The following is a 14933-nucleotide window of genomic DNA, read 5'->3' as shown; positions in this document are numbered from 1 at the left end:
CACAAACAAAGTACCAGCAAAGGAGGGGAAAAAACTCCAGAGAAGTTCCTGAGACAGGAAGTCTAGTCCTGCCAAGAATGTAATAAGGATTAACGGAGAGGCAGTTTCTGTAAGCAACACCAGAATGTTTCCTTCCTGCCTTCCTTACAGGATTAGGCCAATAATTTCTTCTAACAACCAGTTCTCCGAACTGCTTAGAATGTTAGCAACCAGTTCTAGCGAATAGGTGCGAACTGGTAGAAACCCACCCCTGCTATAAACCCTCCTAAGATTAAAAAAAAATGGTAAAGAAAAAGTGCAGTATGGTAGTAGTTATCAGCACAAAAGACTGTATGATAAAAAAAAAAATAGAACTATTTTCTATTTTAAAAGTTAGATTTTTTTATGACAAGATGGTCCCAAAGCCATCTGCATCACTATATTAATGTAAAATAACATTGTCTATTATTTCATGTCTATTATTGCTGCTGACACTGAATGGCTAGCACAACCTTTCTGTTGATAATGTCAAGTTTTTTCAGGGAACAATATAGTAGAATTGGAGATATATATATATATATATATATATATATATATATATATATATATATATATATATATATATATATGATCTCAAATCCGTTTCCCCAGAATTCTGCACAATTAGCTGCAAAGAATAAGATTATCTCCATATACAATTCATAATTTTAAAAGTTAAAAAGTGAAAAAGCTCTATTGTTTTTGTACTAAAGATCTAATATAAACTGTACAGTAGTTTCTCTTCTACATGATGAGCAACAGCACCAAAATATTCACATTATAGGCATATGATTCTCTGTGTGTGTGTGTGCGCGCGCTCACATATTCAACCCTCTTTTCTGTTATTCTTCATCCTTTTTAAAAAAAAACAGTGTTCTGCATGGCTTGTAATAACGTTATAATGAGGCCACTCTGCACACAAAAACTGTCCAATTCTATCCAAGACAATCTTCTAGATTCATCAAGATAGACAATCACCCCTTTCACTCATGCTGTAATAGGAAGATTTTAAGCAATACCTTTTGATTGGAGGTGGACTTAAGAGAGAGGGGGGGAACCTGCCATGACTTAGCTGGGAGCCTTATTTGAAATGCAATGAGACTGAGAAAAGGAAAGTGCAATTTCCCTTGTGGGCTTGTTGGAGAAAAGAATGAGGCATTTGTTCCAGTAGTCTTAATTGTTTCTGATTGCTGTTTGTGTAGCTCTTTCACTTTTCAAACCTGAAAATCACCTTCAAATGTTCTACCAGTTCCTTTCATGTGCACTGCCTGTTTTTATATACATACAGCAAATAATTTGCCCATTACAACAGCAGAAGTGTGTTATCCAGCCTTTAAATTTCAGCTTATTTAATTTAAGCAGAATTTAAATAAAAATGCGAGAGAGAGGGTGGGTGCAAAGTGGTACAGAAAACACAAGAGGAATTAAGGTGACAGGCTTGATTTGGCAGTAAATGTGCCTTGCCAATTGTTGCCCAGGAATGACTTTGGAGAAGATAGATGTTTTTCCAATAATGAAGGTACTTGATGATTGCTGCTGAGATTTTAGTTATCTGCCCAGCCTTCAAAATGCTCACTGCACAGCAATCATAACCAACATCCAGGACTGTACCCTACATTAAATGGAAGAACGAACCACCAAAGTTGTTATTCTCATTACATTTAGAACCTCTGTATCTGCTTAACATAAGTGCCACACAACCTGACTTTCACTGCTAAAACAAAATATAAGGGGGGGGGGAACCATGTTGATAGAATCAGACAACTAAAATTAATTAAAATAAATAGAACCCATCAACAATGTAATTAAAAGAATGCATTTTGCCACTTTCCTGAATACTGAGGAGGGGGGATTATTCTGAAGCCTCAAAGCCACTTAGAAGACCTGTTCCTATATTCCAAACAAACGAGCCTCTGGCAGTTGGGACATCTTCCAAATGTCTAAGTGATCAAGCAGCAAACATGGTCCACCTCTCATGGTCCATCTCTCAGTACATCAGTCCATAAATTTTATTATATTTTGCACGAGCTTCAAATTCAGGTCACAAGAGTATAGCAACCCCATTTTACTTTCTCACTTGTTTTCATATTAGGAAGAGTTTGCCTTACAGGATAAGCAGAAGCCTCTGTGTAAGGGAACAGCACCTCTTTTCATTGAAACACACTGCTGAGGAGCATGAATGTAGAGTGACAGGTATTCATTGTAATATACAGTAATCAGAGATTGGAAAGAGTTAATTGTTTGGCAAGGAATGGTGCAGACTTTTTAAAAGACAAAAGTATAAAGAAAGGAGGAATAAGTAGACAAAACAGCAAATGACAAGTAATACTGAACTTTTAAAAAACCATGACAGCAATCCCTACCTTTAATGCATTAAAATAAGGTATTCTATTAGTAATGCCTACAGTAAGCATTAATTAAAGGTTGCTGGTTCGTGCTAATATATTAAATGCAGCTGATTATGTGATTTAATTGTATTTCTTAAAAGATTCTGCTGTTATAATGCATCCTAAATGAAATGTAGATTCCACCTTAGGACTCCAATTGGTCTAGCGCAGTCCTGCCAAGGTTTGGTATAATTTGCTAGCTAGTTCTGCCAAGGTTGTGGCAGGTAAGTGGTTCAATTCTCTATTGCTTCTAGATTAGTGTAAGTTCAGCATTGACCTACAAACCTCTAGACCAGTGTTTTTTGACATCAATTACATTAAGTTGTGTAGACTTCAACTCATTCTGGGAATTGAAATCCACATTTATTAAACTAAGTAAGATTGAGAAATGCTGTTCTGAACAAGGAAGTTTAGTTCATAAGAGAGCTGTGTCAACAACAGTGTTAAGAATTTAAAATGCCTTCCCCAAAAAGCTCTTAAAGCCTTTGGCCTTTAATTTCCTATTTAGACAATCAGTGAATTTTATAGTTTATGTAATCTCTTTTAGAAACTTTATTTCATCCGTTAACTCTTGTTACCTTCTTGTTTAATTTCTTGAAAATACATTGCATTGGTTTTGTAAGCTACCTTCAGTGCTTTTATAAGAATGGAATGGAATGGAATGGAATGGAATGGAATAGAATAGAATAGAATAGAATAGAATAGAATAGAATAGAATAGAATAGAATAGAATAGAATAGAACCCCTAGCTGCGACGATCATCTGTCAGCGAACTGGTTTGCTCCAACGCCCGCCCACCCCTGCGCTGTACTTACCTATATCCTCTCAGCTGATTTGCGCAAGCAAAGCAGAGCACGCAATCACCGAACCAGTTGTTACACCAGCAGCATCCCACCACTGGTCATAAGTTGAGGACTATCTGTAATACAGCCCTACTAGGTGGTTTGACACTCCAAGGCATAAGACAATGTTGTGGGAAACAGTTGTTTAGCAGAGTGATGGCATGGGGGGGGAAACTGTCCTTGTGTCTAGTTGTTTTGGTGTGCAATGCCTGGCCTACAGCGTTGTCTTGAGGGAAGAAGAAAAACTCAAATATAACTGAAATAATAACTTACTTTTTGTTATTATTGCAACTTACAATAAAATTAAAAATATATATATATTAAAAAAGCAAATCTATACAAGTGATACAAATTAATTTTAGAATAAAAAGGATGAACAAAAGTTAAGATTTGAAAAATATTTTTAAAAAGTTTTTGTTTAGTACCAGAAAACCATCACAAGTAAGGACTATCAGCCTTCCAAGAGGAGTTTTTCCCAATTGCTATCCTTCTGATCGCAGGACAACTCAGAAATCAGCTTAGGTATGAAGAACCTATTTTACTTAGTAAAGGCCATTTTCTGAATAAAATAGATTTTTCATACCTAAGCTGATTCTTTAAGTAAATATTTCCAATGACAGTCCCTGAGCTTTTGGTTACTAATAGCCATTCAAATTATAAATGCTAACTAGATGGTTAGCCGCATCTTCCTTATTCCTGGCCAAAAAAAAATTGTCTACCACACCAAATTGCAAAAAGCTAATATGGGGAAACTAAATAAACCACATAGTAAACATAGACTCGTCCTTCAATGCTTCATTGCCATTGTCCTTTTGTGGTCCCCAGCATCAAAAACAGAATAATATATTCCAAAGGATCTGGCAGCTTAAAGTATTACTATCAAAGAACAAATGAATTCTTCATTAGAGATATTCCTTAGTTAATGACAGCAATTGGGATAGGAGTTTCCATCGCTACATGAGGCGATCGTAAAGCACATCATGTAACTGCTCACTTAGCATCAGCAATTCTGGTATTTCCAGTTGCCACCATTAAGTTAATCCCACATCACTGTTAAATTAGAACCTCACATGGTCACATTTGCTATTTCCTGCCAGCTTTCCCATTGACGTTGCTTATAGGAAATTGTCAAAAATGTTCCATGCATGCAGTCATTGGACAGCACATAGAAAATATTATACCAAACCCGACAGAAGGATTTTGTAGTGTTTGATTAGATTCAAACTCCAGGGCTTAAATTCAACTAATTTTGTCTTATTCGGGATTCCTGCTTCAGTGGAATTCAGCTTTCATCATTGCTCACGGATAGATCAGGCCATAAGATCAGCAATGAAAGAAAGTGAAAGAAGATGTAACAAGAAGTTGAAAAAAATATAATTACAGATATTTTATCATTATACCCATTAAAAACCAAGTGTAAAGGATGTAAGCTAAATTCACATATAAGAGTTTTTAAGAAGGTATTTTAAAAGGAGAAAGAGGACATTTACCAAACAGAATAGATTAATGAAGTATAGCTATTCTTACTTTATAAAATCTCTCCTTAAAAGATAATCAGAAAGTAACAAGAGAAAATGAAAACACTGCCAGATTTGCCAGTAAGAAGAAAAAAAGATTGTGGATGAAATGTTAGCATTTGGCCACAAGAGGACACTGGATGGCAGTTTAAATCAAACCTCTAAATGAGAAATCTTGCTGAAAAATAGAAGAACAAATAGAAGAAAAAGAGAGAGATTTTATTACGATAATGATTAGAAATAATCTGGTAACACGCTCTTTTTTATCAGCTTTCCTTTTGATGAAAACAGCTTTTCCTCCTAATTTAAAAAAATCTGCTTTCAGAAATAAATGGTGAGATTAGACATGTTAGTTTGTTGCGTTTTAATGTTCTTTAAGATTCCTTCAGTGCTAGTTCTTTTTTTTAAATTATTTGCTAATGTGGAATGTGGCATTTTGCTGGTTCACTGTGAGTGAAAACAGAAAAATGGGAAAGAGCTGAGAAGAAGCTGAACGCTCCTTTTCAAGTTTGTAAAATAAATGGCAAACTTTTCAACATGCGCTATATGAATATTCGTCATTAACACAGCGCGTATAAGAGCCAGTTTGGTGTAATGTGAAGGCATCATTCTAGCAACTGGGACACTGTGACTTCCAAACCTGCCTTAGGCACAAAGCCAGCTGGGTGACCTTGGATTTTCTCTCAGCCCTAGGAAGGAGGCAATGGCCTTCTGAAATTTTGCCAAGAAAACTGCAGGGACTTGACCAGGCAGTGGTCTAGAAGTCAACACTGATGCCAAAGATGTGCATGCACACACACACACACACATACAACTCTTGCAGCACCAAACATTAGCCTCTGAACAGCATGTTGGGCAGGGAAAAGAAAAAATATTTTTAAATGGATGAGAAATTAAGTTAGACATGCAAACATTTTTAAAAATAACATTTTCCCGTCACATATCAATTGATTTCCAAGTTTAAAATAAATTAAGATATGAGCCCAAAAACCTGAAAGCAAAGTTTAATGTCTAAACACAAGAGTTTTCAAACAAAGGGAGGGTTACAGGGTGAGGCAACAGGAAATGGTGGTGGCAGTAGCAGCAACAGGAGGCTTTGTAGCTGGAGATAATAGAGCTAGGAAGACTCTAGGGAGTTGACTCTCATAAGCAGCCTCTAGGCTGCAGGTTGTACACTTTTGTCATGAAATAATGCTTTGATATGTGTGTGAAGGCGACCTCTAGCCCTCCAGTTGAGGTATGGGTTCATCTATATTGTTCTGTCTTTAAATTGCTAGCTGAATATAAAGACAGTCAGGCAAACTCTACAAAGGCTTCCATACAAAGTTTCTTTATTGGATCACAAGGCATCCTCAAGGTATAACTCACAGTTACGTCGAGATTCATCCAATGTCCAATTCTTTGCACAGTTGACTTCATAGTGTGAAAGTATAGTGATCTTCATCCCATAATGATGTAGCAAAGGGTGAGACACCAGCATGATGCTGGGGTCCAAGCAAGAGTAAAGGAAACTCCCCTAACCCAACCAAGAGTCAGTTCAGTGACCAATCAGGATTACAGATGTGACCACATGACATGAACTACATTTCCCATGATGCATTAACTACATTTACCATGAGGCATTCCCTTAAGGGAACAGCTCCCAATTCCCAATTAACTATCCCAATTTCCAATTAACTATATACTGTCTGGACAGCACATATGTGTAAAATAAAGAGAGTAAAATGTTATATGTTGAAATTCTATTGCCAGCTCCAATTATATGCAACCTCATTCCAGCCATATTTGTTAATTCATTTAAACAACTGGGTCATATTGAAAATATTGCCATACGAGGTACTCCAGCTTGCCAGGTAAGTCTTTTAAAAATAATAATTTAATACAGGGGTCACCAACCTTTTGGACCTTGGGGACCACCAAACTCATAATTTTAAATTCCAGGGACCACTAACTAGTTTTGTGGGCATGGCCTAATTTGTGGGTGTGGCTTGGTGGTCATGTGACTGGCTGGGCATGGCTTGTATGTAAATATTATAAATATTTATATAAATATTGAATTTTTTATTAAAAAAAGAGCAACTTTTACCCAAAATCAGGCAAAGCAGGCAGGCAGATTGAGTTGCTCACAGAATCACAGATTCATTCAGAGATCTATCTATCTGTCATTGGCTAGCTCAGTCTGTCACATAAAATTTGCTTGCAAGCAAACTCACAAAATTAACTCACAACACACCATGTAAATAAATATTGACTTTTTAATTTTTTTTAAAAAGAGCAACTTTTACCTAAACTTAGGCAAAGCAGGCAGGCAGATTGAATTGCTCACGGAATCATTCAGTGATCTATCTATCTGCCATCAGCTAGCTCAGTCTCTCAAATTTGCTTGCCATGAGTCTGCACTGAATAATAGAACCTTCAGTCCTAAGGGGGGTTCAGCTGTGTTTTAAAGCAGAGCCGAAGATCTAAAGATTAGCTAGAAAGCAAGAAATCCAACCATTTCCTGCTTCCTAGCTAATCTAAATCTCCCGGCACAGCAGAACAGCTGATAGTCGGAAAAAGGAAAAATAACTTAGCAGGCAAGTTTGCCAGGTAAGGAGTGAGTGGGTGGGGAGGGTTCCCACGGGCCATGTGGATTAATTGCTTTGGGGGGTGCTCTGGGGGCGACATTTCTCTGCGGCCCACCAAAATTTTCTGCGGACCACCAGTGGGCCATGGCCCACCGGTTGGTGACCGCTGATTTAATACATGTGTATTCAATCCACCTCTTAATGACTTTGGACAGCTCAAAACAAATAAAAAGATTACAATAAAACCAATAAATCATAAAAGAAAAAATGATGGCAAGTATGACACACCAAATGGAATAAAGTTAGAGGCTTCCCTGCCCTTTGGCAGGATACTTCATATGGCATCTTTTTCTCAACAATCCATCAATATGCCTTGGGCAGTGAAAAATAAGTTGTAATTGAGCTGGTTTTGGATTACCCCTTCCAGATATGGCCTTTTTGTGCCATTGTTTATTCAGATTATATTTATTACTTGAAATTCTCCTATGTTTTATTTAATGACAATCATAAAAGAAAATTTAACAGCGGTATCTGATCATGGCAAAGGACAGAAGTCAGTGTCTTACATCTACAGATCATGCCTATCGTGCTCCAAAGTAAAGATTAAACTGATGGTATGTCCATTTACAGGTAATCTTGAGTGGACCAGAATTTCCATTGTAAGTCATTGCAAAACCCTGCTCAAACTCACATTTTTCATGAAGTCTTTGACTGTTGGAAGAGGGCTGCTTTGGATTGTAAGGAGTTCAGGGCAGGAATCTAAATGTCTTTCCCCCTCCCCCCCCCACATTACTAGGTAAATAAAGTCTTCATTGTCGCTCAAAAGAAAAAACATAATTGGACATGAAACAAAATGTCGGATTGCTCCCTTGCTTTTCTGCAATCCTTTAGTATGTGATTACCTCATTTTTAGAAAATCACTTGAGTGTACCTAAAATTATGTTAGCAACACCCCATATACCATATACTTTTGAAGACATTCAGTATGAAGCTCTAGATTAAAAATAACATAACTCATGCTCTTTGATGCAAATGAGGCCAAATTGGGAGCAAAAAGAGAGACTTTAACATTCAGAAATAGGAGATGAATAGTACATGATTAGATGGACATTGCTTGCTCTATTATTAAAAATAAATCAGTTCTTTTGTTCTGATGAACCTTCTGCTCTATTTGCAAGGAATTATATTAGCAACAGAAACTGTAAGAATCTGTCCAAACAAATTAAATAAAGCTAGGCAATAAAATAATGAAGGCCTATTTAAAACCTCATTTGGACAACAGCAAACAAAATTCTATATTTTTCAGTTTTGAGAAGCAGTTAAAAACTAATCACAGCTTTAAACTGTGATTCAACGTATTAATCCAATTAAATTTTCTACAGCAGCTAAATTAAACTGTAAACTGTAATCTTGATACTCAGATAGAAATAAGTATTTCTCAAATTTCCAATGGCAAAGGAACATTATTTTCCAGAAATAATATATGCATATATATTATAATCTTAAAATTGGTTTCATGCACTACAATAGCATATATATATATATATATATATATATATATATATATATATATATATATATATATATATATATATATATATATATATATATATATATATATATATATATATATATATATATATATATATATTTTGGGGGGAGGAAACCTGAATTAATTTACAGACCATAATTGCCAATTTTGACTGCCATATTGTAAGATTGGAGTGAGCCTCAAGAATAAACTGGGAAAAATTATGCCTGGAAATTACATTCTTCAAGAAGCAATAGATAAAAGTAGATATTTCTAGCTTGAAGAAGAGAAATAAAATGCAATAAATGGTTTTCAAATCTATGGAGATGAAAATTAATTCATTGTTGACTATATGGCAAGTCAGAATTGTAGTTGCAAGTACCCTACCTGGAGGTATTTTCAACTTCTAAAATTTTGTAATTCCAAGTAATACTACCAGATCAGAGATGCAAAGATAGCATCAAATTTCACTTACTTTGTCTTTTTGTTGTCATCCTGTAATCTAGATTTTTGCAGCTCACATCTGATAGCCTAAATCATGCCCATTTTGTGAGACATGGCTACAGTTATAGTTTCTAATTAGATGGAGGCAGCTATCAACATTGACTCATTTGGAGAGGCAACTGGAGAAGAGCCATCTAGAAGGACAGATAATTTTGCTGCCTTTTTAATTTAGCTGCAGAAGAATCAGTCAGCTGTGGCTGCAGTGCAAGCAGGTCATGCAGAAAGACAAACAACCCAAACATATCTTAACCACTGGTTTAGTCCATACAATATCACTTGAAAAACGTCTTGCAGTATGTAATATTAATTTGACACATCCAATAAATACCCTTTAATGAGACTTAGTGCCAAAGCTATTTCGTGGGATGTAATGTTCCAAACAGACCACAAGATGGTACAATTTTCTATACTCTTATGAACTGCATTTTCTTTTGTATATTTTTTAAAAAGCTGGTTTATTGCCATCTTTGGTAGAATAGACATTCTCAGAAATTATCCTCTTCCTCTTTGAATGTTTGCATTTTGAAACTTAACATTTTTAACCTTAAGCTTCTGTAATGTTAAATTCTGTAATTTTTTTTTAAAAAAACTTTAAATAGGTTTATCTCTAGTGTGATTGGTATATTTCCCACAGACGAAAATTTTAACTAACTGCTTCATGATAGTCAGAAGGTTCCAATATTAAAACTATTTTGCACTTTTATTTTTTAATTGCCAGGACAGTAAGGCAGACTCAGAGGGATAATGGAGGATGAGGTGGCGGAATGGCATGCTGTGGTCCATGGCAGGACTGTCTCATACATTGGATGTATGAAGTGGATGTTAAGTGAAATATGTCCCAGAAAATAGTGATCGTGGGAACTCCCATTCCAAAGCAGATGGCGGGGTTAGACAGAGTTGTGAAGATCCAGAAAAGATGCTGAGATCTACCACCTTCACCCAGTATGAGTTCAGCCTGTCCAACTGCAATATGAGATACTGATCCCAGTTACAGAGTGTTTGGGTTTCAGTTACTGCAGCTAAAGTTGGGCGCCCCAGCTAAAGGGTCTCGGAGAAGCACATAAATTAAATAAAACTACTGAATCTAAAGCTGAAGAAGCTTCTTGGATGAGAAGTGAAAGGTCTTCAAACAAAAACCAGAAAGTCCAGTTGCCTCTTGAAAAAGCCCTTTGAGGACAACCATGACCTGGATGACTGAGAATCTCCATAGACATTTACTGAATCTAAACGGAGCAATTACTTTTTCACACTAACACACTATGTGCCGCATAACTTTGTTTATGAACTAAAACAAGCACTTAAGGGTGATGTTCGTGCAGATCCTCTTTGTGTAGATCTCTGATAACATTCAGTGGACAAAAATGCGCAAAACGTCAGAAACTGCCCCACAGGTCAAATGCTTTTTCACAACCTTGCAGGTTGCCATTCACTTCCTAGGAGTAGAGACCGCCGGACTCATACATTTGAGGCGGCATACATTTGAGGTGGCATCTGAAGGACCCGCAATGCAAGAAGCTTTCAAAGCGCCGCAGCCGCCTTCTCGGGGTTCCGGATTTCTGGAATTTCTCCGGTAGGAAAGCGAGCGCCTAGACCCGGCGGGCCTAAAGGGGAAAGGCGGCTGAAGGCAGCCAAAGGAGACGTTTTCCCGCTCGGCGCTTCCACCTCCTTTCTCCCCCTTCCGAGAACAACGGGGCCATCATCGAGGCAAACCCTCCCACGCCGCTTCCTCGCTCCTACAGAGGGAGCGGGCAGGCCGGAGCTTAGCTGGGCGAGCGGAGGGCATGGTTGTGTTGAGGGAAGAAGGGGAAGACGCAGGTAGGTAGGTAGGGCGGCCGCCCGCTCGCGACCTCCCTGTTCCTCTCCCGGTTCTCTCTGCAGCCCCGCTTTTATTCCCGCAAGCGAGAAGGAGGGGGAAAAAAAACATGGCGTCAGCCTTGAGGAGAAGCGGTGCGGGCGAGAGCAGTCGCGGAGCCAGGCCAGCCAACCTCGAGAGGCGGCTGAGAGGAAAAGTGGCGCTCGCTGAGGCGACCTGCCTCGCTTTCCCGCCTCCCTAGAAGAAGCTCGGCCTTCTCCTCCTCATTTCTCTCGCGCCGCTCCACCGCAGCACAAAGCACCTAGACGGGGGAGGTGGGGTGTATGTGTGGAGGTGCTGCTCGCTTGCCAACGGTGTTTGGCTCTGGCGCAGCCCTGGCATAATGGGCATTTCCCTTCTGGTCGCCGAAAGCGACGGTGTCCTTTTGTGTGTGTACGCGCATTTATTCGTCTGCGTAATTATGCATTCGCTGGAAGGGGGATGGGAAGCCTTTTGTTTGTTGTGGCTCCTGCAGTTGCCAAGTGAGAAGAGGCGAACTGAGCTGCTCTTTTTTAGCCGGATGGTTGCTGCTGTGTATTTTTAGGCCACTGGCAGCTTTTGACCATTTATTATGTGCCTGAAAGCCCCAGCCAGACTGCAAGTCGTTGCAACAACTCTGAAATATAAAGACAGGTAAGGTGGTCAGTGAGAGTTTGTGGATGTGAAAAAAGAGCGAAGTGGTGTTGCCACTTCTGGAATCAGCTCTTCAGAGTTGTACTTTTAAGGTAGAGTTTCATGTCCCAGTATAAGCCAATGATAAAAACTATGAATCACACTTTCTGCATATCTGAATGGCACTGATGCACACGTGTTGGCAACATATGTGCTATAAACAAAAAGTTGGTTTTGGCGAGTGCTGTATATATTTAAATCTCCACAAACCTACATATGTAGATATTACCCTGATGTATGCTACAAATCTCATACATTGAAGATGATCTTTGAAGCCTATGCCAGTAGCCCACTTTCTTATTTCAATATAAGTACAAAATAATTTAATATGTAACTGATTTTGCTGTCTAGACAGTTAATTGTGTTGGTGTTTTTCTGTTCTATTAGATAAGCATATATATTTTATATCCCAGCCTTTTTGTCAAAAGTGCTTTTATCTTCACTATAAAGAATTGTTAGATTCTGTGAGGTCCATGACTGAGTGAAGAACTGAAAATATATTAATAGATGTAGTCTGATCTTCTAACAATAAAAATACTTTCCAGATCACAGTAACTCTAAATTTAGTGAGCCTTCTTGTGCCAATATAATTTGATCCAAAAGTTTATCTTAAGAAAGAAAACACAACTTTTTAAGATGCTAGATCATGGTTTCACTTAATCCCTCTAAAGAGTTTTAATATATAGATCTGTTTACAATTCCACTATATATTACACCCTGCCATGTACATAAGAGCTCACATTTTAAAAAGTGTTCTCATGTAAGTCTCCCTTCCTGCAGGGTAAAACAGCTCAGGTTAAATAGTTTCGTTGCTATTACTTTTGGAAAAAGTAATTTTCAACTGCTTCCTTGACAGGGAGGACAAATAGATTTTCTTAGTTGATCAGTAGGACAAATGAAATTAGGTAGTGCAGGATACTAGGATCTGTTGCATTGGAGAGCAAGTCCGGATTAGAGATGTGTAAAACATTTTGAAATATTTTGGGCTTCAAACATTTCATCTTGAAACAATTATTTTCAGGTAGATTGTTCTAGCCTTATCAGAATTCTGATGCTATTTCAACCCCGTTCAAAATAGTTCAAAACAGGACCGGAGCATTTCCAATAAAGGCGTAACAGCTCTTTTCAAGCTTGAACAATTTCAAATTTCAAACATTTCACGCTTCACAAATCAGGATAAGACACAAGAACCTGACAGGTCAGTAAACCTCAGAGAAGGTTTGAAAGGCACATTACGTGTCCATGAGCGTCATATTGCTGATTGCTGGATCAAACAGTTCATGGAAAATTTAGCAGGGAATGAGGTATGGAGAGGGAGAGATAAATTACTTATAGTATGTGTTCCCTTTTGAGAGTCAGTTTAATATCATACTGGTTTAAATTTATCTTGTTACATGGTATGAAAACCAGTATTCTGAAGAACATTTATTAAGAAAGTCTTATTTCTAATTTCTATGGGTTTTATAAGATAAATCCTATTAAATATTATAGTAGAAAGCTTGGGAATTGAACTTCACTTTTTTACTAACAGGGACAATTAAAAATAGGGCTAGAACAAAGTAATAAATTTTATTGGGTAGCTATCTTGATAGTGTTTACTTTATTGCTACAGAAAAGGCAGTTCTTGAGAATATATGACACATAATGTAGATTGAAAAAAGCAGGCTAAAATATATGAGAAATGTTGTGGGAACTGGCTATGTCTAATCCAATGAAAAGAAGGATTGGGGTGACATGATAAGTTGTCTTCCAATATTTGAGGGGCTGTAACTAAGAGGGAGAGAACAATCTACTCTGCAAAGCATATGGGGGCAAGACAAAAAGCAACTGATGGAAACTTCTTTCTGCATTATCAAAGAGAATTTCAACCTAGAACTAAAGAGAAATTTTCTGACATTGAGAATAATTAATAATGAAATGATTAATTTCATTGCCTTGTCTTCAGAAGTTGTGGTGCTCTATCACTAGATATTTTCAAGAACATATCGGACAGCCATTTGTCCAGAGTGGTATAGGCTCTCCTGCTTAGGCAGGGGGTTGGACTTGAAGACTTCCAACATCCCTTCCAACTCTGTTATTCTGTATTCTATAGATTTGGGATGAAGTAATATAATAGAGATCATTGAGTTTTTTAAAAGAATGAATTACAGAAGCTCTGACATTTAAAGTGAGGCATGTATGCACAGTTTTCTAAAAATAACACTGCTTTATTGGCAATATTTGAAAAAAAATGCACTTTTGGTAAAATTGTTTTCTTTTTTGTTCTCTTTCCTCTTTAGAAAAATGAGATTCAGCCAAAATTTGAGTAAATAATTATGGGCCCAGATGTGCCCCTATTGAATGACCACAAGCAAGAATTCCTGTTAAAGCGATTTCCACAGACCATTTTGGGTGGCCCTCAATTTAAGTTAGGATACTGTGCACCTTCTTACGTCTATTTGAATCAGATTCTTCTCTTCTTGATACCATGGATTCTAGGTGGAATTGGGACACTTATATATCAGTTAAATGTTCTGCAAGACTATTGCACAGCAGCACTTTCTGGAGGACTAATGCTTGTTGCAGCTATTATTGTACAAGGAATAAACTTGTATGCCAGGCAAAAAACTGCACCTGTAGAAAGAATGCATGTCCACAATATACTAACAGAGGAAGATGTGTGGGAGTTTTCTAGCTGTATAGGTTTTGAGACAATCAAATTTATTATTCCAGGCAAAAAATATATAATTAATGTGTTTTTTCACTCACTTGTTGCTGGAGTACTATGTGGCTTAGGAACTTGGTATTTGCTGCCCAGCAGAATTGCTTCTTTGTACGGAGATAATATTGGAACAACTGTGGTGATCTTCATATTTGGATGGTTGACAGTGTGTATTGGAGAATATTCCTTAATTGTTAATACTGCTTCAGAGACTGCTTCTTATCAAGCACTGGACACTTATGAAATTGTTCCTCTTATGAGACCATTCTACATTTTTGTCTTCATAGCAGTGGATCTTGCTCACAGGTAAAAACATACAAACACTGTCTGCAAAATAATGAC

General features: G+C 37.5%; 1 protein-coding gene across 9 annotated transcripts in view; it reads left to right on the top strand.

The window, feature by feature from the left end:
• The window catches only part of PCNX4 (pecanex 4), a 44252-nt gene that overhangs the window by 13348 nt on the left and 15971 nt on the right, over nt 1–14933 (top strand). For 3 of the 9 annotated variants that reach the window (XM_087952334.1, XM_087952336.1, XM_087952332.1), the window contains exon 2: nt 14170–14897. In XM_087952334.1, coding sequence (XP_087808460.1) covers nt 14206–14897 — 692 coding nt within the window. In that variant the 5' untranslated portion in view covers nt 14170–14205. Of the gene's footprint in view, nt 1–10787; nt 11182–11251; nt 11852–12968; nt 13089–13173; nt 13195–14169; nt 14898–14933 lie in introns of those variants that run through there. The other 6 variants (XM_087952331.1, XM_087952335.1, XM_026670177.2 and 3 more) reach the window with 6 other exon arrangements.

The sequence above is a fragment of the Notechis scutatus genome, chromosome 1, assembly GCF_049901735.1.
Source record: "Notechis scutatus isolate UNSWTSFEM ecotype Mainland chromosome 1, rNotScu1.2, whole genome shotgun sequence".
Taxonomy (NCBI): Eukaryota; Metazoa; Chordata; class Lepidosauria; order Squamata; family Elapidae; genus Notechis; species Notechis scutatus.
Note: the sequence above shows the minus strand (reverse complement) of the source record. Positions and strands in the feature narration are given on the sequence as shown.